The sequence below is a fragment of the Poecilia latipinna genome, unplaced genomic scaffold (genome assembly GCF_001443285.1).
Source record: "Poecilia latipinna isolate Pla-1442-1.1 unplaced genomic scaffold, P_latipinna-1.0 Scaffold36, whole genome shotgun sequence".
Taxonomy (NCBI): domain Eukaryota; kingdom Metazoa; phylum Chordata; class Actinopteri; order Cyprinodontiformes; family Poeciliidae; genus Poecilia; species Poecilia latipinna.
This window is the reverse complement of record NW_015112652.1, coordinates 446391-472616: the sequence shown is the minus strand read 5'-3', so window position 1 is coordinate 472616 and position 26226 is coordinate 446391. Positions and strand designations below refer to the sequence as shown.

The 26226-nt window shown below is 41.4% G+C and overlaps 1 protein-coding gene across 6 annotated transcripts in view; it reads right to left on the bottom strand.

Annotated features, from left to right (window-relative positions):
* Positions 1-26226, bottom strand: part of camta1a (calmodulin binding transcription activator 1a) — a 413667-nt gene that overhangs the window by 64091 nt on the left and 323350 nt on the right. For all 6 annotated transcript variants that reach the window (XM_015043496.1, XM_015043504.1, XM_015043462.1 and 3 more), the window contains one exon: positions 20628-20699. In XM_015043496.1, the coding sequence (XP_014898982.1) occupies positions 20628-20699 (72 nt within the window). The remainder of the gene's footprint in view (positions 1-20627; positions 20700-26226) is intronic.

Sequence of the window (26226 nt, the reverse complement as noted above, 5' to 3'; positions counted from 1 at the left end):
GACAAAAGGTGTGATCTCTCACTTTAAGCTAAGAGCCAGACTTTTCTGTCACCTATAGAACATGTCATGATTGGTTACTTTGCTATTTTGTCATTATTTAATACAGTTAGGATCCCCAAAAAACGCTTCCACGCGCACACGGCTCTGATGACATTATTGTGAGGTGACTGATCAGCGCACCTTTTGGCTACATGCATTTGTTTTTCCTTCATTATAATTCCACTCATATTCTGTACAGCTGCAGCACGATGTGAGAACACGGGGAGGAGTTCAGGAACAATGCATAGAAGCAGAACCAGGCTTGGTTGGAACGGTCAGATTTTATTAGCAAAGATTTTCAGCAATCGTTTTGAGCCAAGTTGTTCTAAAACCCATTTACTTCAGTTAATACATCCCATTAAGATGAACTTCAAGTCCCAATGATTTTTCTTGCAGAACTGCCGCTCCGTTTGTACTCCCACCAAAAATTATCGTCCTTCAGACCGTCTCACAACTTACCGCTAAACTGTTTGTTTCTCTGCACCGATGTGCTGCAAATATCCTGTGGTGTTTTTTTTTTAAAGTTCAATACACATGAACACGATGTATATACAGAATTTAAAGTTATCCCACTCAGTTGTACATCAGTATTTTATGTACAGTAAATTACTATTATTCATGTTTTTGTTAATCTTGTTTTTTTATACACTATTTTACACTTGTGGAAATCTTTGTGAACTAATGAACATGTGAATTGTTCTTCTGACCTCACCATGTTGGCACCTGCAGAATGACCTATATATGAGTTCAGAAATATTTCCAATTCAAACAGCCATAATGGTAAAAAAAAAAAAAAAGGTTTTCTGGCATCATGGAAGCTACATTATCTTTAAAAAAGATAAAAATATTCATTACCCTCAAAAATGTAGAATGAAAGATTGTTTTCATTCAGTCAAGAAGTTTATTTCTGAAAGTAAAAGCGAAGCATTTTTTTAATTTAAACGGTAATTATTCATACTGCTTTTAGCAATCAATGAAAAACCTTTCTTGGTATTAATTAATCAAATCCTTCTTATAATTACTGAGAAGCTTATTGAATGTCTCCTCTGGTAAATTTGACAATTCACCTGCAAAGAGCTCCAAGCCTTTGAGGTTGGAATGCCTCCTTGCCATCACCCTAATCTTTAGTCTCCTCAACTGATTCTCCAGTAGATTCATGTCAGAGGTTTGTCTTCTTCCACTCATATGCGATTGCATACACGACATAAATGTGCCCAGTTTTATCTGTGTGTGTTATAAGCAGACACTATTCCACTTAGGGATAAAGTTAGAAATGTATTCAAAACCAGGAATGTTATCTGGGTAAGCTGAAGAAGTCTGAGTTTTCCTATTAGTGGAAAAGGTTTTTGAGACCAGCCTCCTGTGATACCGTTGACCACAACACAAACAAAGCAGAATTACCAGATATTTTCTTTGGGGCGCTTTTGAAAAACTTTGGATTTTGTGAAATCTATCCTTTTGTTGCCCAGCTGTTGTTATTCCGGCAGTGTACATTTATTAATGAAAATAAATAAACAAATAAAAGAATACACCAGTGGATGGTGCTTTCAAAGGCCCTCAGGTCAGGGTTTACACAGAGAAACACAAATTCTTCACCAGATTTCAACTTCCTTAAACACTCACTCAGAAATTTAAAACTACGGGGTTACTCTTAAAGACACTCGTATCAGAAAATGTCAGGTAAACTTCCCTGCAAGCCATGTTTCTAACAACATCTAATCCTTCGTGAGGCAAAACACATGGAGGACTGGAGTGCCGGCGTTAATCAGTCAGAGGAGAGCCAAATTGCAGCAACTACATTAAGCTGTTAAGCACACCACGTCTCCAAATTGTTGAAGGTGCCTTACTGAGATGAATGTTTCTTCTCATGAATAATACATCACACACATATTCACAGATAAAACCGGGCACACCTATGTTGTGTGTGCGAGCACGTGTGAACGGAAGAACACACGAAACCTCGCATCCGTCTCATTGACACAGCTTGACAGCTGAGCAGGACGGCGAATCGCAGAGTGGCAGAGTTCAACACTTTCTTCAGGCGGAGTAAAGTCCGGCATCAGTCGGCCTCCCAAGGCATCCCGCAGCAAAGCACCTCTCCAAGTCTGTCAGTGTCAAGGCTGAGCTTATGAAATGTTTATGATTCAGGAACTGTAGATAAGATGGAGATTGATCTGGATCGAAAGGCAAATAAGACTGCCAAAACTTGGAGTCAGCTGAAAAGCAGGCAGGAAGAATGGAGCAGAGGAGGAGGAGAGGAGACTAAGAGGAAAAAATGCATTAACTCAGGGGTCTATCCCTGAGAGAGTGCAAAGTAATAAATACTTCCTCTCAACTCGCTCTGTACTGGACTTACAGAACAAACGTTGACAGATCATCTCGATGAGCTGCTTGGTGCTGTTTGTCAGAGAGCATGTTTGAGCTTTTCCTTTGTTTGATTGCTGTCATACTTGACACATGCAGTTTGTGACGACTGGAAGTTTTATTCTTCTGTGACGTGTTTGGAAAGCAGCAGGTCGACAACGCTGTTTTCACAAACAGCAGGTGAAACTCTCTGCCCAAGGAAGCTTAGGGTTTTGCTGCAATCTTTCTTTGTGGAGTTTCGTGTTCTCCTCGTGGGCATGCAGGTTCTATCATGGCGCTCTGGCTTCCTCTCACAGTTCAAAGCATGCATGTTGGTCTCTCTAAATGGCCCCCAGTAGCGAGTGAAGTGATTTAGAGAGACCAACATGCATGATTTTTAGACTGGCAGAGCACTTAAAAAAAAACAACCCACCAAATATTACCAAGTATTTTCATCTAGTTTCTATTGCAAATATTTTAGAACACTTGAAATAATACAAAACTTTCAAAATGTTTCATTAATATATAGAAGCTTGTTTTAAATCAATAATTATTTAATATTAATTAAATGCACTAGAGCCACTGGCAGATAATTTCACATTTTTTCCCAGTTTGAAGTGAAATAATCTGCCAGTCGATCTAATATGTTTTTATCAATATTTAGGAATTATTGGACTTAAACCAAGCTGGTATATCTTACTGAAATGTTACTTGTAAGTTAGTTTCAACTTATCTCTAATGTATTAAGATATATGCACTACAAACTAGATAAATACTTGGTAGGATATGGTGTTAAAACCCACATGCATGAAGAAAACTCCATGAAGTGCTTCAGTCTTTCTGTTATTTGTTACTGTTTGCAGAGCACAACCCCCTGAACACACTGTCTCCACAATGAAGGATAGTGGTGGCAGCATTATGCCGAGGAGGCACTTTTCTCCGGCCTGTAAAATCTAATAAAACACACAGAATTTCGGAATTTTAATGCAACAACGTTTAAGGGGTACGGACACTTCTGCACAGCTCTGCTTCTGTTTGAGAAGAACAATGAAGTAAGACTTTTACAAAAGCAAACATGTCAGATAGAAGAGGCACATTTCCATAGCCACTTGTCTGACGGAGATAATTGGACTTCAATTGAGAAAAAGGAGGACTTGACTGTCTTCAGAACCCCGGTGCCGGCACATCGGCTTTAATTTAAGGCCTCCAACACCCTAGCAGAATGAGAAGGGATGTCATCAAATGGAGCGTTTTTCAAAGGCCAGAAGTATGTGTATGCATGCATTCATTTGTGTATTTGTGTGTCTGCAGCTGGGCCAGATAGAGGGATAAGACCCTTTGATGAATCTCCCAGTGGCCCTGGCCAGCTTGCAGGAGCGGAACAGAGAAGAGGCCACCAGAGAGTTAGGGTCCAAGCTGTAGGGCTTGTTCTCTCCCTCCCTCTCTCAGTCAGCCTTCCCTTTACCTCCTCTGATCAATACTAGTTTCTAATCACTGAGGACAGCATGGTAGTCCCCTCGTTCTCTCATCTCCTCTCTCAGTTTTTCTTCTCACTTTTACAACCTCTGTCTCCACCACACTATTGCCAGCTAGCATAAATTAGACACACTGGCTTTCTTTCCCTCTCCGTGCGTACGTGCCTATACGTGTCCCCCTTTTCAGCCAGGCGCTTCTCTGCCGGTGTTTTTCTGCATATTTGTGAAAGGGAATCAGTTAAAGTCTCTGTAAATGCACGAGCAGGCTTATACAAGGCTGCTAAAGTGTTTGCATGTGTCTGTGTGCAACAAGATAAGAGAATTTCCCTTAGAAAAGCAACACAAACATAAACCCCAGTGAATAATGTGCAGCATGCATAAACTTGAATAATAACACGTCCTCTCATTTTGGTGGCTTTATCCTAGTTATCTAATTGCCTATGTGTTTTTTCCCCCCCTTTAATAAACTAATGAACGTTGTCGTGTGGACGTCTGGAATCATATAGGCTGCTTTAAATCCCCCACACTGCATCAGAACAGCTGAATAATTTGTAGAAGAAATAATTACGGGGCAGAAGAGCAGGCATCAATCCTGGAACACCGACGGTGCCCTCGCTGGAAACTACCTCACCCATAAGCCAAGGCTCCATTAGGTATTGTCTGGGGCCTGCAGGCTAATTTGTTTGCATCAATAATACATTCAAAGGATTTATCTAACTTGCAAATGAGCGTTCGTTTACTGGTTCAAGAGGCAAGGAGGAGGGTAGGCAGCAGGAGAGTAGGTGTGAACAGCTGAAGCAGCTGGTTGGGGCTATCTGGGACGCAGTTAACTCTTTATGGGGCTACAGAATGGTGGTCCACATTTAGCTGTTTGGTTATATTTAAATGTGTTTGCTTCTGACACTCAGCGGGAACAGCCACAGTTTATGTAGGGCAGGGACGGGGCCAGGTGTGAGCGGCCAGCACTTGGAACGACATTAGAAATGAACCGGAGTCCCACTGCAGTCACAACGCATTACCTGCTGCACCAAATGCTCTCTGATCAAACGCCAAAATGACCAACGACAAAGACGAGCGCAGGTCCGTGTCTCTCTTAGAAGAAACCGGTGGGGACATTAGTTAGACACGGTGGGTTGTCTTCGGGGGACGTTTGGATCCCCTGGGGGTGGACCCCTTTGATCTCTCGGCTGTCGTTGGGCCGGGTTGGAAGGGTGAGGAGCAGGTCATAGCAGAACCAAGTGAGCAAGAGAGAAAAAGACCAGAGAGACAAGAGATTGGAGAGGAGGAAGGAAGGAAGCTGGCCACGAACATATGCTGCCTCTCGGTGCCAAGCCTCGCTGGCTCAGGCAACCCACACATACGCTGCACTGCTGCTGCTGTTAGCACTCAGGCCCTCTCCAACACATACACCATGGCACTACTTAGTCAAACAAAGCTGGAGAGATGACTCTGGAAAGAGACAGGGTCTCCCCAGTCTCAGCACTGCCAGGACAGGGTGGCAGAACACAGTCTGATCAAACACACACACACACACACACACACACACACGAATGAACAGAAAGGGAGCGCGAGCGGTGGCTAACAATCCCAGAAATTTGTGACGACTCTGATGTTGGTCAACACACACAACACTGTTGGATAAACTGTGATATGAACTGAGAAACTTTTATAGGCTCCTAATATGCTGGCTTCTTTCACTTTGATGAATTATTGGTGCAGGCTGCGAAATATTAATTTGTTCATGCCAGACTTTAGAACAGAGCATTATAGTGGGAAATGAAAAATACATTTTGTGTGCTTTTTTTTTTTTGCCTACTATGAACTTGAAATACAGTGAAATCATTACTTTCTGGTGTCTCGGGGTCTTACATTTCCAGACTGTGAGTCATCCTGTTGTTAAAATATCCAACACACGAGAAGTTTAGATTCTCACTTCAGCCACTGTTTGTAATGAAAAAATGATATTATGAATATATGTATACATATAGGAAGGAATGACGATGAGTGTATGCACAGTGGGCCTTGAACTTCTCCACATTTTACGTGAAAATCAGACACCGTTACTTCATCAGGATTTTATGTGATAGACCGTCATAATTTAATCTCTATAAAAAGTACATGGATCTATTTTGTGAAGGCTGCAAAAAACAACCTTCAGTGTCGTTTTAACAGCTGCAGAAAAAGTTAAAAAGTTGGAGGAGTAGCAGAGATCCAAAGCTCAGACGGTGTTAATCTCAGCGATCACTTGTGAACAATGTGAAAGACTGCTCTGGTCATATAAAGCTAAACTTTACCTGTAAACTATATGAAAAATGCTGCGTGGCAGATCACTGCGACAAAGTGAGAAGTTAAATTGGTGTAAATACTTTTGCACAACCCCTTAAAACTCGTAAAATCACGGGATGTTAATAATTTGTCATATATTTTATAATTAACTGACTAAATTTTTGCACAGTGGCATTTAACTCAAATTAATCTGACTTTGAGGTTGCGTAATATATCTGTAAAATAATAACTGTAATGAACTGCTGCTTGGTGGCTGCGAGGGATCCGATGAAATCTTCCCTCTGAACGGCCTCCAAACAAAGCTCGACACAGCTCCATACTGGGATTTAAATCAAGGGGATAAAGTGAGAATGCAAACCAAATCACATTCAATTTGCCTGCTGACACACTCAGACGTAACACAACTGGCACGCACAAACACCGATTTGTGTTCAGACTCCTTGCGAGCCCACTCGCGTTGTAAACTCGCACAAGAATGCAGACGCACACAAACACCCGCAGACGCCGAGATATACGATAACAAATGCTTGTATAACACAAAAATCAAATTCAGGGTTCATCTTGCAATCTGAGCCTCGCAAACTCAATTCCGCTCGGCTGCCTGGGCACCGTGTGCTCCACGGCTTTTCCATGTGAACGAATGGGGTCAGTATCGTCACATAAACATCATCCGTTGCTCTCGCTTCCCTCCCTCTCTCCTCCCCCTTCCCTCTGTGAATGGATGCTGAGCACTGGTGCATATCTACACAGGGATGGCAAGGGCACCAAGGAGAGAAAATCAATACTATATCTCACCACTAAGCACAATCCCAACCAAAAGCAGCTGGAGTTTGCAGGTTGCTCCATAAACTGGACGGCTTCATCTGCCTGGCCACTGTGTCGCTGGATTGCTACAGTAATGCACTACAGCACAATGGCCTGGGCCAGAACCTGCCAGACACAGAGGTACACACACACACACACATAAAAAAAAAAGCACTCGCACATACACAGAGACAAACAGCATACTCCCAGGGGCTTGGGAATTGCAACAGCAATGAGAAAAACTCTCGAGAGGCAGGAGCAGAGTTGACAAATACACTCTCCTTCCGTCACATCCAAGGAAAAATACTTCTGGACCATTTAGCCCACCCTGACTGCGCCCGTGTACGGCCACATGTGCACGCACACGCACACGCACATTTTTGCCGACAACTCACACGTATACATACAAACACGGAGATGGCCCCTGAAAATACCTGTTCTAAAAATAGCAGATGGGAAACAGAAGTGGGGCTATTATTATTGCACACACGTCCTGCCTGGTCCCACCAAGGAAGGGGAAGAGACTAATGATTTTCCTGGTGCAAGCAATTAAAAAACTATTTGTCACCTGCCAGGCTGCATATGACGTTAGGAGCCTTGGCAGAGGAGCAATGCCATGTAGAGGAAACACACACACACACACACACACACACGCACGCTAAAGTGGGTTGCACCATAACGTGAGGTAGAGGGATAAAAGGACGTCTTGTGAAACAGGTAAAGCTCGAGAGTTCAACGAAAACAGGCAGGAGGAGAAGAGAAGATGAAGCAAGGATGGAGGAGACGAGTTTCATAAGCGGAGGACAGCGTGGGGGTGAAAGGCTGATTTATTTGGGCAGGTCAATACAGGCCAGTCAGAACCTCAGACAGCACACTGCCATCAGGAAGTCATGCAATATTTAAAACGCAGCCAGTAAAAGTCACTCTCCTGCTGCTCGGCTCCTGGCTAAAACAGAAATATATATTTTTCTGACTACTCTCGAATGTTAACAGCACAAACAGAGGAAGTTCTCCCACATAACTGTAAATTATACTGTGTCTACATCCAACTTTTTTGGCCTCCTGAACAAAAAAAACAAACAAAAAAACATGAACTTTTTCTTACTGAGCTGCTAAAATCTCAGTTGAATATTTTTAGGGAAAAGAAAAATAAACTAAAAGCTGGAAAAAAAAATAAGAATTTACATTTTGAAGAAAATCAACATTTTTGCAATGCCTTGCAAAAGTGTTAATGCCCCTTGAACTTTTCATATCTTGCCATGGGACAACCACAAACTTGAGCATATTTTAGGGAGATTTTATGTGTAAGACAGACAGAAATCACAAAATACACATAGTTTGGCAAATTTTTTGATATAAAATTTTGAATTTCAGCACTTTGTAGAGCTTTGTCTGTCTTTTTCAGCTTTCCACATTTCACAATTGAACAAATTCTTTGCAGAACAGCTCAATCTGAGTCAGACTGGATTTAGAGCATTTGTAAACATCGACTATGTCTCAGATTCTCAGTTATGTAAAAGTCTGGGCCTTTCTAAAACATAAATGCAGTTTGATCATTTCGTTGCAGCTCTGGGACATCGTCTTGTGGGAAGGTGAATCTCCTCCTCAGTCTCAGGTTTTTTGCTACCAGAATAATGCTGGATTTAACTCTTATTTAAAACCACAGCATGACGCTCCCACCACCATGTTTCACAGTGGGCATGGTGTACTCAGAGTATTACCATTACACAAGACATATTGCATGGAGGCTGCAAGCTACCTTCTTTATATTTGTTGTGTCCTCAACATAACTTGTAGCAACTTGCAAATGGGAATCCTGACTGATCCTGGTTTTCTATGTGTAGAGAAATTTGGAAACCTTTTCCTGTGCATGTTTTAAAGATGTCCTCTCTGCTAGAATCTCTGTATTAGGCTGTATATTTGGCAAACAGAAAAATAAAACAGCATTAGCTGAATTTTAGACAAAGTCTGTTGAGGACCCAAAATGATTTTCACTGTTGCTCTGCTGCGCCCCGTTGAAGTGTGGCGGGAGGCGGATTTATCATCTGCACAACGCACGAGGGTTAGGATCCCACACGAGGGGCGCTGAGGCTGTCTAAAACAGCCCACAATTTATAAAGAAATGCACCATGATTCTGCTGCACCAGGCCAATACTCAGCTCTGGGGCAATGAAAAGAAAACAAAAACTATATAAATTCATAAAGTGCGAGGAGAGTCCTGAATATTGTTAAAGCGCTGCGGTTCAGAGACGTTCCCTGATCTGGCTTCAAGTGGCCGCCCGGCCGCAGTAATTTACGAGGCAGCTCGTTAACACCGGGTGATTTGCGCTGCTCATTTGCTCCTGCTCATCTCGACCAAATGATATCATCTTCTACTTCTAATCTTCTAATTCTAATCGCTGTTCTTCGAGCGCCCCCGCCACCTCTTGTTTTCCTCCCCTCCCGCCATATCACTTCTCCCAACCTCTACCTTCCTCTCTCCTCCTCCTCCTCGCTGGCTTGCGTGGGCGTATTTTGAGACGGGGGAGAGCAGACGGAGATGGGAGCAGAGCCGTTCCACTGAAGTGTGCGCGCGCGTTTGCGTTCGGTATGGCATGTACCCCCTTAAAAAAAAAAAAAAAAAAAAGACTAAAAGAAGTGTGGTTTGACTCTGAAGGCTGAACGTGTGCTCACAGTTACTTTTTCCACCACCCCCTGCTGAGAGAGAAGGAGTGGGGGTCAAAAAGGAGAGGGTGTTTTTTTCTTTATTTTTCTTTTTGAAACTTGCAGAGAGGAGATAGCTCGGGAATGTAGAGGAGATAAGTCTGGTTTTGCAAAATAGAGACAGATAGAGAGGTGGGATGGTGGGTGGGTTGACCAGGAGAAAGGGTAAAGAGAAAGCATCAACTAGCAGCAAAAGCAGCAAAAATTGCAGTTTTAAATCGAAGACAGTGTTTTGGAATCATAATGAAAAACTGCGGAGCCCTGCTGGACTTCACTCTCACTTCAGCTGCTAAACTGATTGAACCACATTGGCTGAATTTTAGTTTTTTTTTCTTATATCATTCGTATATCTCTTTATCTGTAATCCAGAGAGAAATCAGCCTCTTTCAAAGCAAAACGAAGCAAACCTCCCCCAGAGACACAGATTTTCACAATGAAAATTGCCAATTATAGAAATTTCAATCAGAGCTGTGTTAAAGTGGTGGCTGGTTAAAGGGGAATTGAGATCGATAACTGACTGAATGCAGAGTGGCTTCAACGACTCCCGTCTCGCATCAAAGGGAGCTTTCATACCAACTCCTCTCTGCTCGTCTTAATTGTTGCCCAACACTTCCCCGTCTCCCACCCTCACCTCCATCCCGCCTTTCCCTGCCTCATCCGTCCCTCACATCCAAGTGATTGTGTCGGTATGTCGGGCCTCATCCACGACTAATTGGGGCTCAGAGGAGTAATCAGGGCAGGACAAATCAGACAGTTCTGGTCATTAGCTGTGACCAGTGTTCTCTGGGAAGCTGGGAGACACGTGCGCGGCTCTGCCATCACGCCTGAGCCTGCAGAAATGACACAGGCAGCCTAAAGGCTGGACGTGAGTAGGAAGCGGCGCAGGTTTGTGACACTGATTTTTCGTTGCTTTTTGACACAAATAAATAAAGCAAAAGTAAAGGCCCGGTAGAGAGTGAGAGGGAAAAAAAAAGTTATATTTTCTCACAAAATATTCAACACATAAGGTTTTAAGTGCTGAATCAACGTTAATCAGAGCATAATTGCGGCAAGAAAGACTTTTAAATTGTTTTATATTAGGAAAAACGAGAAGTGTGGGTTGCCACTTTACTTTGAGTATATAAATATAGAATAAGTGAAACCAATTGTTATCCAAAGTCAGTTAATGACTTAATAGGTTTTAACTCTGTGTAGATTTTCTCAGAGTAAAAGTACATTCAGAAGTCATATTTTCTGAATTGCTGGTTGGGAAACCAACAAGGAAATCAAATTCGCCATCCAGCCCCCAGTTCAGCATTTTACATCTCATCTAAGCGCATAAAACACAGCCGAATACAGCAAATATAGACTATTTACTCACACTTTTGATTGTCTGAATCTGACTAAAACAGTGGCACACATCAGTAGTGTAGTGAAAACCCATTAAAGACCATGTTCCTTTAGCATTTGAAGTCATTAAATAGAGAAAAATACGTTGATATTTAAATTTATTGGTGATAAAAAAAAAAATCTCACTGATTTTCTGATGTGCAACTAACATCATATGTCTTTTCTTCAACTCCCAAGACAAATCAAGCGTTAAATGTGACCAGTATGTGTGCCAGTCATGTTACCATGATCACACCATTCCCACAGTGAAACACAGGGATGGTAGGATGATGCTGTGGGCGTGCTTGTCCTTAGTAAGAACAGGGAAACTGTTCAGAGCTGATGTGAAGACAGAAACAGACTCCAGAATGAGTTCACCTTCCAGGAGCAGGAAGTTGTAAATACACAGCCGGAGCTACAATGGAATGGTTTTGATGAATATTTATATCCAACATTAATCTTGCTGTTATGGTCGAAAACCAATATTTCTTGAAATAATATATATTTCACTCCCACATCTTGAAAAAATGACCAAACTGCGGACTTCCCCTCTGCTTCAGTTATACTCCCCCACCATCCTCTGCCGCATCACTATCATTGTCACATGGCCGTACCGGTCAGCCATGACAACCTCCTCCTTCCCCTCCAGAAACAAACAGCAACAGGATGGAAATAAATATCAGTTAGAAATATCAGCCCAGTTGTATTTTAAGTGATCTTAGTGCTTATATATTCTGGATTCTTAGCACAGAGGATTTAAAATTGGTCTTCACTGACACTTTCCATACAACCTGACTGTTCTTAAGCTTTGGTTGCAAAGAATGTACAAAAATGTAAGAATCCATTTTGCTGCTAAACCTGCAGCAAAATGCTCCAAAATATAGTTGAAGTTGTAACTGACAGCAAAAGTTGATTGTAAAAAGTACTGGCTTTAGGGTGACTGGAGTCAGACATACATCATTTTCAGAGTAAGAAATTTTGAAAACCATATTTCAGTTTCTTTCTACTTCACAAATATATAATATATCCCCTGTTATTTCAATAAAATAAACTCACAAAATGTGGAAAATTTCTGGAGAATTAATCTTTATATATATATATATATATGTATATATATGAAAAAAATATTGTAATTTTTATTTATTTATTTTTACTTTTACAGTCGATCTGATCTCAGACATGTGATTTCAGCTCTGCATCCATTTGATCCTGCCCGTAAACCCAAAGCAGAGACGAACACCATGTAAAGTATTGGGGTCAATAACAATATTGAAGTCACAAAATGTAAACATGTCGATGTCTCCTCTTTCTGAGAGCGGGAGCAGGACTCTGGAGCAGGATGAATGTCAATTCGCCTTGCTGGCAGAGCCTTAACCTTTCAGGAGAGCTGAATTATTTAAGCACCACATACCTGTTGTGGGACTCTGTTTCTCCATCTGGACCGAGGCCGGTTAGGCGGCTGCACGAGCCTTTGGCCACGCAAGCCTCCTTGGCTGCAGAGGGAAAATGGCAAGACAAATGCGGCGGGGGATTTGTGATAATTGGCCGTGCTGGTGGGCCAGGCAACAAGCCTACAGAAAAGGTCGCGGGCACTAAGGAACAGATCAGGCTGCCACAAAGAGAGAAGGCTCAGCGTGCCTCCAGAGGTTTGCTCAACTTCTCTCTCGTTCATTGTATCGAAAGAGGGTGCATCAGCTGGGGGGCTCGCAATTAAGCAGGAGAGTGACCTTCTATTTGTTTGGAAGACAGAAGCCTCAAAGTCACCGTTTCTGAGTAGAAACCAACTTAAAACTTGTATAATCTATTTAAAAGTGCTCCGAGAGGAATTAAAAAAAGAAAAAGAAAACTACATGTAGCTACAGCAGGTGGAAATAGGGTAACGTTTGCATGATGGCACAAAAAGAGAGGAAGAGGGAGACAGTGGAGCCACGGGGACGTGGCTCACACCCCAACGTGCTCCTGAAACAGCTGTTCTCCTCATGGTGGAGAGAGAAGGGGATGCCAAGAGCAGCGTGGTGCTGAGAGCCTCCATGGTCTCCCGCCGTAGTGAGCTCCAAAGTCTGATACACAAAGACAAGGAGGTGCACACGCTGACAGGTAGGCAAACACACGCACTCTCCCAGTGCAGGTGAGTGCTCAGTCCGGCATCGAGGACTGAATTTAGCAGTAACGTTGGCTAAAGTCAAATTCATACACTATGAATCTGAACTCCGACTCCGTCGAGGCGCATTTCCATTTGATACAAACAACAGCCTGCATAGCTAAAGGCAATTATATTTCTACAGCCTCCGTTTGCCCCGAGGTTGCAGACAGCCAGTCAGAACCTCACCAGGCTTTACCGGCTCTCCACCCGCTCAGTGAAATCAACAGAATGGTGCCCGGGCTCATCCATGATTTATCTCGGTGAAATATTCATTATGTTGCCTTGCATAGTCTGGACGCATCTGATGTGCATCTGGACCTGACAGCTCTGCTCCGTCATCACACATCACCTGAACCGTTCTGAGTCAGGCACCTGTCTTCCAGCGCTCGGCGCAGAAGCAACTCAACTGAGCTGAAAGAATAGAGGACTCTGATAGTTATAAAATATCCATCTGTCTGCCTTTAGCCTGCAGGCATGGGCCGCTGTGGATATCCTGCCCGCGCACCTTAACGATGGACCCGCACAGCATAGTAGCTTCTCAACATTTCTCATTCAATTAGGCAGACGAGAGAGGCCTCCGTCTTTACCAGAGCCGAGGCGTGAAGCATGATGAGTACACGTGTTGGTCCCTGTACATGATCTGCCGGCTGCACTGGCTTGAGGTAGTTTGATAAAGTAATACAGCCTCAAAGTAAAAAAAAAAAAGGAGAGGAGAGGAAAAAGTGAACAGTGCTTCAGCACCACGGACAGCTCAGCTCAGCTTAAAGCGCTAAGGGCTCTCCTTAATTGCAAAGTTATCATTCTGCCTGTCCAATTAGGTAACCTTTGAATTAGTCTATAAATTAAAATTGCTGAAATATTGTGTAATAGTGCCGAAATGATCAGGGGGACAACAGTGACAAGTCATTTTCCAACATAACACTAATTCAAGTAGTTCCAAAGTCATTATAGTCCGAAGGACTAATGTAATAGGAAAAATGTAACTGCGGTGAATGATGGTATTAATAATGTATTCATGTGAGACAGAGACTAGAGCAAAGTGGCCTAAGCTGCGAGGGGTAAGAGGGAGAAAGTGATAGCTCTGAAGAAACAAGGTCGTCAGCATTCCCTCCTGCCTTACGAGTCATTTCATTATCTCGCTCCTCTCTCCTCCTCTTTAAAAGTGGGGGAAGCGGGGAGAGGCTATTGACCCCTCTCTGTGTTTGAGTCAGGCTGCGGGACAAATGAAGTTTTCCCTCAGACCCCCTCCGTAATCATATCATAATTATCCCCCACCTCCGTGGCCCCGCGGGCCAGCACAAAACTCCACTGTCTGATTTGATGGAGAGCCACAAGCGGGAAATTACATTCGATTAGCACTAAACAAGAGAAAGGGACAATCGAATCAATCAGAGGCACCTGGACGGACGGGGTGTGTTTTTTTTCCTTTACCTGCGATCCCGATAAATCACAACATCATCAAAAAGTTAATCTGTCATTAATATCAATTAAGAATGTAAACTCTAACAGATTGATTACACACAGACTGATACATTTCAAGAGTTTAAGGAAACTCAAATATCTGTTTCTCAAAAAATGTGAACGTTACATAAAAGCAGTAAAAAAAAAAAGAGTTTTAATGTCAAATTCCAGCCTTGATTCAGACTTCTTTAACGGTGAGTGGGAGCTCCGGTGCTTCAGCACCTTTTTCTACAAGGTTTTTTCCTTCCACACAACTATTTATATAGTCCAGCACTCTGAACAGCCGGCTCGTTTGGAAATCAACCTCATAGTTTATGCTCCTTGTAGACGGTGTCACTCACTGTCTGTCACAATTTGGACATAATATTACATGTGTGTATTAAAAATTACCTTCTGTGGTTTTATGCAATATAATATTTTTAAAGAAACTTTTTCTTTTATAAATAAAAATTAGAATTGAATTTCTGAAGTAAATTAACTCTTTTCGGATGTTCTGCGCCTGTATATTTAATACATTCATGTTTAAAAGTAGCTTTTTATGCACATTACAGCTTTAAATTTGTATCTTTAAAGATAAAATATATGATTTTTTACGATGTTGACTGTATTTAAGAGCGATCTGCAGAAGCCCACTTCTTAGCAGCCATTTGGATTCATTCTTTGTAACCTCGGGTAACTGCAGTGGCTCTTTTCCCCCCAGTCTTAGTCATTTGCTGGAATGGGCCAGACATTCTGAAGGGATCTAATGCTATAGGGAGGTGGAAGTGGTGCGGGGGGATGGAGGGATGAGCAGATTGAGAGTGAGAGGTGAAAAGAACATAAGAAAATGAACGGGCTGAGAGGAGACCCCCCTCGCAGGTCTTTATTCCTGTCCCCTGTCTCATTACCCAGGCTTTGACTCAATAAAGAGTGGATAAGGAGTGGATAAAGAGGCACACACACCCTGGTTAACCGCCCCTCCCTTGATCCATAGAATACTTTTCCTAACTTCCCTCTGTCCGTCCTGTTTCTCCCTTCTTTACATACTTTATTCCTTCGATCTTTAAAATCTACCTTCCTAACTCTCCTCCCTTTGTGTTTTTTTTTTCCCAGGCTAACTTTTTGAAAGTTAAGTCCATGTGACTCTCCCATTCACAGCCTGCCTCTACCCTCTCTGTCCTCTGCGTTCCCTCCCTGTCGGTGATGTGTAATAGGAGTTATTTTCATCCCTTTCGCTCTGTGACTGCCGGATGGCTGAATATTTACATTTTTCACTCACTGCTGACCTTTCCCTGTTGCCGCTCTGGGAGCTCCAGTCTCCTTGCCGCTCTGATGTTGACAGACTACTGCCTGCAAATCTCATATGGACACAGCAAATGGTACACAGGGACTTAGGAACAGTGCGGGTTCAGAGCTCCGAGGAATATGGAAAAAGAGAGAAAGCGAGGGGAAAAAAGAGAGACTGTAGCTGAGGAGAGCGGTGGAGGTGTCCAGCTGCAGGAATCTGCACCTCCAGTATAAAAACTACTGGGCTTCTTGTTCCTGGCACACATCGCCTGAACGGAGATGTAAGTCAGGCTTTCCTAGAAAGCAACACACCGAAGAAAATGCTTGTTTGGGAGATTTTATTTGGCAGCAGAGGTTGCTTTTGTCTTTAAATAAATAGCTGTGCACATATGCAGCAACTCCGGGATTTGGCAGATACATAGGAAGATTCACTAAGCAGTGAGGGAGGCGAGAGCCAAGGATTCATGAAGCAGTTTCTATCTGATCCTGCATGGGAGTGGGAGGAAAACAATCTAAGCGAACTCTTCAAACTTTAATGACTGCGTGCGCGGGTTTTTGTCTAACAGTGAAAGGTTGAAAATGAAGTATGTAGTGAGTGACCCAGAGTGACTCCAACATTTGTTGCACAGGGTGTGAAAGTGTGTTTTTTTTTTTTTTTTTGGGTGTCTGAATGTCCCTGTGCAGTTTGTGTAAAACAAAACTTTGGCTCGTCTCCCTGTAAAACGGCTCCTGTCACGCCTCTCCAGAATGAACTAAACAGCAGGTTCACATGTTTTCAAATTGTAAAATATTTTCGTTCTCAGATTTGAGCTGACAACTACATTTTCCATCGTTACCCTGAAAATATATATATATTTTTTCACATTACTGTTACGTGTTTTTAATGGGAAAATGAAGTACGAGAAATATGAACGCGATTTGATGTTTGTAGTGTTTTGTCAGCACAGTGACACACCTTGAACTTTTCTCACATTTGATCAAATTGTAACCTCTAACTTCCATGTATTTCAGTGGAATTTAATGAGACACATCAAAGCAAATACATGTGAAGTAGAAAGAACATTTTCAGTGTACAGGCAAAAATCTGTGTTTATTTTCTCCTGCCCTATTTACTCTGAAACTCCAAAATAAAATTTGGGATTTAGGCAACTAATTGCCTAAATCATTAGTATGCAATTTAATTCCATAATAAATTAATAAACACAGCTGTTCTATGAATGGCCCATTAGGTTGTTAAAGAGCTTCAATCAACAAATGAAGATTAAGGAACAGAAGACGACGTATTAGGGATGTGGAGAAGGTTATAGGGCAATAAATTAATATCAAACGGAGCACTGTACTTTCCATTAACTGAACAGAAAAGAAAAGAAATGCTATGCCACTGCTCCAAACCTTTGAGGACATGACTGTCCACCTAAAACAGGCAGGTGAGGAGCAGCCGAGAGCCCCATGGTAACTCTGGAGGAGTTGGTGCATAAAGCCCAAATGGGAGAATCTGTTGATAGAACAGGTGTTGGACGCAATCCACATATCTGGTCTTTTTACCTGTTTTACACAGAATGAGCAAAAGTTAGTTGAAAAAGACATAAAAACTGCTGAAACTGCAGCAAAGACGGTGAATCTGTTATATAAAATCTCATACAAAAGGTTTAAAGTTGAAGGTTGTAATGAGACAAAATATGAAACACTTCAACGGCTGTAAATGTTACGCCACAGAACCGGGTATTTAAATGTGTGAAGCAAAACTAAAAGTCTAAATTTTAATTCACAATCGTCATCAGGGCACCACAGCTAATTTATGCAGGTAGAAATGTAAGAGAGTTAAAAGAACTGAATGTTTTCTTTAGAAGATCACTTAACAACCTTTTCAATAAATAAAGCTAGATTACTTTTTAATAATAAGCTGAAAGTATAATCAAGTGGGTACGTGCATAATAAAGGAAAAAAAATGCATAATTAGTTTTGCACAGTGAAATAAGAAAAGCTTGGTAGGAGACCACACAGCACGAAAGAGGGGATTGTGAAGTTTGGTCTGCTGTTGTTACTCTGATTATTGTTTTTATGATAATGTGGATTTTCTTCTTTGATCATTTTCCCTTTAAAGTAATGCTATGTATAATCCGATTTTGAATAAACAACAAAATAAAAATAGTTTGAACACAAATTTAATTTACTTTTGAATAAAATTTGCGCATCACAAGAAAACACCCACCATTCAAAACAACACCTATTTCCCCCCCTCATCAAGAAACCTATTGAGAGGCATAAGAAATATGTGTTTTGTTTCCAATTCACACAAACACTATTATAAGATTTTGATTATATGTCCTCAGTTTAGTCTGAATGGTAGTTTTGCCCTGCATTTGTAAAAGCAATGACAAATCGTTTTTCTGTGAAAACCTGTGTTCCTGAGCCAGCGCTGTAATTTCCACTACAAAATCAGGTCCCTTTTTAATGCAGTGCTGCCTGAAGGCGAGAAAATCACAACCATGCAGCATTGTTGTGTGGCTTTTTTTTTTTTTTTATCTTTTCCCTTCTGCATTGAGATTTCCCTGGGTACTCTGAATTTTTTATGAATTGCTGAAACATAGATATTGAAATTCCTTATTTTCTTGCTATTTCACATTGGGAACATTTATCTTAAATTTTGTGGACGTCCTCATTTGTTCAGCCACTTGCATGTTGTTTCTCCATCTAGGATCCATAGATATATGTTTGATCTGTTTCACATTTTATCATATTGCAAATAAAAACATTAGTTTACGTGATGGAAATGCATTTCTATTTCCCCCATGTTTCACCTGAAAATAACTCAAACTCAATCAGACTGAATGAAGAACATCAAGGACTAATACTTCACTCTTACATAGATTTAGATCTGGACTTTGAGTGTTAAGTTTCCACCACATACATCTGGCATCTGACCTTTAAAGCTACATTTTTATCTTAGACCAGAGCTCTGCTGTGTCCCCTTCGCAAGCAGAACTTTTTGTGTGTTTCTTTCAACAATGACCTTCATTTTGCCACACTGTCAACAGATTTAAACACCAGAAATGTGAGTTAATCCAGAGTTACCACGGCTCTCCAGGCAGCTTCTCTGTTTAGTGCTCTCCTTGCCTGACCTGTCAGATTATGTGGACGGCTGTGGCTCGACGGGTTTGCTGTTGCAAAAATAACAAACAAACAAAAAAAAATGCTTTCCATTTTTAGATAATGGATTGAACAGTGCTCTGCCAAATACAAACTCATATTTTTTTGTAAAAGAAAAAAACAGAAAAAAACCTCGTGTTAACCCTTTCATGCATGAATTATTATTTCTCCACATTTTTTAAAAATTTTCTTAAGGCATTAAAAAAAGGTATGAAAAAAACATTTTGTAAAAAGATTTTTTTTTTTAAATTTTATTCTTTTAGGTGATCAAATTGTAACTTTCTTCAAGTACAACGTATTTGAAAAATACATCAGTAGTATTGTTCTTTCGGGGTTATCTGATGTCACAATATTTTTTTTTTACCTGCCAGAGTCGTTTACAGTAGAAGGAGGGATCGGGTTGGTTGGCATGCACTTTTTTGTCTGTCGGCCATATTGGATTAAACAAAAATAATTTCTTGCATTTGCAACTGATGGCCAGTAGTTGATAGTGTATTTTATGATACATTAGTGTCCACTTCAGTGGTCTGTGTGCAATTATAACATAAAAATCCACAAGAAGCACAAGAAAATGGCTTTTAGATTGCTGTCCACTGTAGTGAGCACTACGCATGAAAGGGTTAAAGCTACACAAAATTTTTATGCCATTGTTAAGTATTGTGATTGAAATTTTCACTTGCTCTTCTTTTTTGTTATAATCACTCCCCCCACCATAACCACAAAGCTTTAGCAACACAGTCATTAACACTTTACATCAGGAGCAGCTTGCCATATATATTGATAAGTGAATTAATAGCCTTTTAAAAACATAATAGTCTTCAACATATTTTATCAAAGCAATCGTTTTCAGTTGTGATTTTGTACATATTGCTGCATTGTCCCGCTCTGGTCGATCACATAAAGTCGCAATAAAATATACTGAATTTGCTGGTTGTAATGTGACAGAACAAGAAAAACTCGAAGGGGTCTGAACACTTTCGAAAGGCACTAGATAGACATCGAAAGTCTGGCAGACCCATTGGCTCCATAAACTCCTATTCTTGGTGAATGCGCTTACACACTCTTAAGGCTGTGTGTGTCAATGGCTGTATCATGCACCCGCCAACTGTAATGGCTGCCATGCAAAGGGGAGAACGATGAGATGTATTGGGGAAGGTGATCAAAGGGCTGCTATTTACAACCACTCTCAGGCTGCAGACTTGACGACCAACGGTAAGCACACTGTACTGTACAGGGAAGCTCTTCCATCAGGCTTTTACTGCCCATCACCGCAGCTGTTAGGCAGGGGAGATGGCAAAGCTTTTAGCGGACTGAGATACCGTCCTGCTGGACGGCTTGTATGGGTAATGCCATCAGAAAAGAGAATGACTGGGAAAGATAAGGGAAATGGAGGCCGAGGAGGGAAAAGGGAAGGAAGAGAGAGGGAGGTGGAGAAGGAATAAGTTGATGCCTGCCTGCTGGCTGTCAAAGGTAAACGCTTCGGCTTAATAGAAACTGATATCCGGCGACTCATTCAGGATTTTGTGGATGAGGGAGGGAGGGGAGAGTCTGGGAGTTAAAAAAAGCAGGAGAAGAGGAGGAGTCCTTACCTGGAGCAGCCAGTAGCACCTGCGGTGGAAGGTGGGGATGATAGAGGAGTGGACATAGCAGCCATACAGACACTGAAAGGAGGGCAGAGAAAAGGAGAAAGGGGGACAGAAAAAAAAGTGCATTACATTACAGGTAGAAGAAGGCAAAGGTTTGACCTCTCAGCCGACCGTGACACCTGTGATTTTTGAACCCGCAACCTTTTCCCTCTACTTCATAACTCCCACTAGAACCATTGTTCTTGAAAACAAAGGCAATGACCTCGAGGCAGACAGGGGGTGATATTCACCGGTGAACTCCTCACTACCTGCTCCTGACTCCAATATTTTCTTTTTCTTCATCCACTTATAACCATCTCTTCCCCTTTAATGAGCTTTGTGTTGCGGTGACTTGTTATAGAGAACTTTGTTTCCAAAATAGTAATTACAAGATCAGATATCTTGTAGGTAGAGATGCATGAAACCCTTACAAAAGGCGTTTCTTTTTTTTTTTTTTTCCAGTTCTATCTGCACAAGGATACGATGATGTTTACGAGCCGAAGGTGTTGGCAGGTACTGTCAGCTTCCACCCAAAAGCTGGATCGTGTCATTATTTTTCGGTTGTCTCTGTCAAAGCTACAAAAATCATTATTGTCCTTTGTAAACTTTGCACCAGCAGCAGAATGCTTTCAACCACGGAAAAATACAACATCTAATTTATGGAAGCGTCTAACACGGCAGCACAGCGACAATGTCTTGGCGAGGCATTAAACATACAAGATCTGAAGGAGCTTGTCCCTCCCTGTGCCTCGTCGGGTTTGAGGATGTGCAACATTTGCAGCGATGCAGCATGACTTGTTGTGGATGCCCCAGTAAAGTTAATTACTGTTCAAATAAAGTAAAGTCAAGTTAAAGCTGGACTTGTTAGATGATTGTGCTCATCAGCATGCATACTATGTGAGCTTTTGCCTTTTAATGATGTGCTTGAACCATTCTTTCTTTCAAGAGAGGAACGGATATGCGGCGCACAACATTTCAAAGTTGTCACGGGTTTGAATTCATTATGGACTTTCTCTCATCCACACAGGGTCAAAATGTATGCATGCAAGCTCAGATATATACATACACGCTGGTGATTTCTGTTCCTTGACCACACACGTCAACAGGTTTCTGACATATTTATATCAGGAAATTTGACCATGTACACTGGTTTCTTTCTTAGCATAAATCTGTCTTTTAAAAACTGTTTCTACATGTTGAGTATAGTTGAGGTTGGGACCATAAAAGCCTAATATTAGTCAGTTTTCATCAATCCAAAACCAGCTGTTGTGTCTGTTTTAGACGGTAGTCCTTTTACTTCTCTGGGTCTTGATTTTAGATGAAGTTTAAGAATTTTTTATGTGGTACTCCATCATTTCCATCCACTTTTGTGCAATGTATATGTACCAGTGGCACAGAAACAGAGTCTTGACATGATGCTACCACCACCATGTTTCTTGTCTCTTTTTCGTATTAGTCATTCCTTTTGTTCACCTGGGTGGATACACATTTCTGTTGAGCTTTATGGAGTCAATTTGGTGATTCTTTCCTGCTCTGGATCTTCTCAGTTCATGATGACGACATTTGGTTGTGTCTGGAAATGTTAACTAACTTCCTTTACTAGAAATGATTTCGACAAGATTTCCAAAAAGACAAGACAAGAAAAATCACACATAAAATGTGGTTTTGAATAATAAGGGATTAAAAATTCTCCTCTAAACCCGGATTTGAATTGTGTTTGAGATTAGAGATCTGAGGTTAAATGAATGCACCAAATTAATTTAACCTGCAAATAAGTTTTCTAGCCAGGTTTATACTGAAAACATGCATGTAAATATTGAAGCCTGCATGTAAACTTTCTGACCATGAGTTGAGTAGAAATAATTTCTGTGAAACTTGTGTACCAAGAACTTGGAGAAAGAAATAAAATTAGAATTAAAAGACAAAGATTATGAGTGTCTGTATACTTCTGATTAAAACAGCATAAAAGAAGACCTCAAGGTTCCTTGTTTTTTTTAAACAGTGATTAGTTATAATAAAAAAAACTATTTACATTTGTTTACATTGGCCCAATGCTGCTCAAGTTTCATTCAGCTTGGAAAGAACTCTTAACAAATTCACCCTGCCGAGAAACCCAGAGCATAACTAAAGCACAGTGTTATTAATATCCTTATCGTAAACAGATAATACTTCGTCTCGGGGCTCATTACTGTGGAAAGAGCAAGGCAGGGCTGATAACGCCCCCTGGTATCTGGCGAAGAGGCCAGGAGACATTCTTCAGCAGTCAGAAGGAGAGTGCAGTAAAGCATCAAACACCGAGAGACGGAGCAGAGCTGCATTCTTCCGTCCTCTCTCTCCTTCTCAGTCCTTTGTTGGATTCACAGTCCTGACCCTGGATGACCTAATGGGAAGGCTATACTTTTTCTAATTTATAGCAATCTATAATACTTCACCACTGCTCAGCTATCACCTGGTTAGTTATAGGCAATGAGACTATTATACAGGGAAATTAGTTAAAAAGCAGCCAGGAAGTTACAAAGGACAACAAAGACAATGATTTGCCATCCCAAATTTCTGATTTCAGTCCCTTGTAAATTTGTGGGGGGACAAACCAGCCTCAGCTACACCAGGAACATGAATAATATGGGTAACAGCATGCAATCTTTGCAAATGATTTGTTTTTAATTGTATGCTAGACGAATTCTGGCTGATTTAAAAGCAAAGTTTGTCCAATATTTTTGAGCAATAGATCAAGCAGGCAGGTTGAGAGGATTGAGTTCCACTTAAATCCTCTCTGTTTTAAATTATTGATAAGAAATCACTGCCTGCTCCGTGTCAGAGCAGGTACACATATGCACAAAGGTGCAGTCTTGTCTTCCACACACGGACATGCACATGGAGACACTAACCTGAGCTTCAATATTCAGCAGCTGTACTGTACATGTTCAATAAGTTGAGGTGGGTTTCCTGGGGCGCTGGGAATGAGCAGGGAGCAGAGGCAAGGGGACAGGCACCGTGGGAGGGATGAGGGAGAGTGTTTTAATATTGGGATGGTGGGCTGCATTGCTCGGAGGACCGAATGATAAATAGATGCCTTGAAGTGTTCTTTGTGCTTGTCTTGTTTAATTAAAACCTAGTTAAAACGAGAAGGGCTCGCCGAGGTGGATAAACATTGATTTGCCAACATCAAACCCTCTGATGAATGTACGGCTACAAAGGGAAGGCAAACAGATGGAAGGACGCATAACGGCGCTAAGAAAGTGCTTACAGATCTCAGAGATACGCAAGTACAAACAGGCGGGTTTATGTGTGCGTCCAGCTCATTCACAAGAAAGAAAACAATTCGCAGACGCCATCAGCCCTTTCTGGTTCTCCAGGTGTTCCATTGTTCTGTTCACACCTATTTGTTTGCTGATTTCAATACCACCCAAAGTGTGTTTGGGAGAGTTTGAGCAGCCACGCTCCTGCAGACTGCCTCATTTTCTTATGTTTTTTGCTGAACCCTCATCTATTACAGCTGTCTGGTATAGGATGTATGCCTCCTCCCACTCCTGTAACTCTGCCATCCATTACTCTGCGCTGGCGTTGGACAGAGGCTTCCTCCCACAACCACAGCGGAGTGAACATCACGTTACAACCACCACAGCTACACACATTTGTACTTTGCAGCTCTGTGACTATTTATGTCATAAACTGGGCTTTGTGAGCTTTCAAGGGATTACCGATGCAAGGCTGTGCACTGATCTATGAGGCCTTAAACAGTTTCACTACTGGCATGTTCTGCAACAGTTTTGGGAAAGGTGCTTACAAGCAGAAATGCCAACGTTTTCTTGACACTTAGCATTATGTGCCAACACAAATGCTGATATAACGCCAAATTTGCATTTATTTTGACGGCAAATATGGAATAGCAAACCTTTACGGAGCAGATTGTGATCAACTGCACATTTAAAGCAAGTGAATTTAATTTTGGTGGCCTGCTTAACTTATTTTATGTGCTTTGATTATTGATCAAAAGCACAAAATCTGGGTTCCTTTATATTTTTATAGGGAAGTCTGTACATTATCGACTAAGATGGATGCATGGTGTCATCAAGTAAACTAGGAAAAAATGTTTGAGCTAAAATTTAGGACTATTACAGTCACTTCAGACTGTAATAGTCTGAAGTGACTGCATTTTATTCATGCAGAGTTTTTGCATGAATAAAAGGCAAAACGATAAAGAAAGCTGACTCCTTAAAAAAGAAAGAAAAAAACCCTAAGTAAAGGAAAAAGGCACTTAAAATGTTTTGTATCCCTAATTCCGGCTCCTGAGCAGTTACTCACAGATCAGGGTTAATATTGTTCTAGCCTTGAGCGCTTGGCCCCCTGAGAGTGACCTGCAGAAGGACAGTATGACGCCGCTTTGACATGCTCGACACGACTGACAGGTTTCCTGGCGCAACAAGCCTAAGTGACTGGGGTGAATGGGGGAGTGAATAAATTAGCCCCGGGGCTGCTCTTCTTCCCCTCTATTTGCCCCCATTACTCAATGACACAAAGCGGCATGGCAGACAAACAAGCAGCTTAAAGCGTAACACAACAGTTGAAGCTGTCAGTGCCAATATACAGTAGACATTAAACACAACGCCAGCCTGGGAACCTTCACTCTTTTACCAGTTCACTATTTCTACGGTCTTGAGTGCAAAAACAATCAGAAGAGGAACAAATACAGTTGCAGTTATTAAATCATAAACCCACATTGTTGTTGGTCACAGCATCATGCATATTTATAAGATATGATTGAAGCAACACAAAGCAGAGTATGATCGCAAGCGTGGAAGAAAAATTATTTTATATGTTTTGTTGAATTCAGTATTTAAATTCAATCCCCTTTACTCTACTACCCCTAACTAAAATGCAATGCTATAACCTTCAGATGTCTGACTAGATTCCACCCGTGTGTACGTTTTTTGCTTATATTGTAACTTACGGTTTTGTGACTGTACTTTGATTATGACGTGAATAACGAAAACCAAAGTCAAATTCCTTGTCTGTCCCCACAAACTTGAAAAATACATCTGTAAATCTGCCAAGACATGACTGAATGGCTAAAATGACATGAAGAGTAACAAGAGTAGAAGCCAAGAGGCTCATGGTAACTCTGGAGGAGCAGCACTGATAATCTAGCGACACAATAGATTAGTTTTGCAGCTTTATGGAAAACAGTTAAGAAGAAACCTGCCTGCTTGTAGTTTGTTACAAGCTTTCAAAGGGAACACACCAAACATGATTATCTGACAGGACCAGGACAAAAACACATCAACGTAAATACTTAAGTATTTGTGTTACACCAGTGGCATCATGTTGATTGGTGAGAGTCAACAATGCGAAGGTCCAGACCTGAATCACATTGAGAATATCTGGGAAAACTTGCAAACTGTTCAGAAACATTCACCATCCAATCTGGCTGATGTTTTGTTGATGGTTTTTGCAAATAAGAATTGGAAAAAAAAAAAAAAAAAAAAAAAAAAACCCTCCCCAGAGGGGGGGGGAAAAAAAAAACTCCCACGGCCGCAAAAAAAGGGGGTTCCCAAAAGGGTTC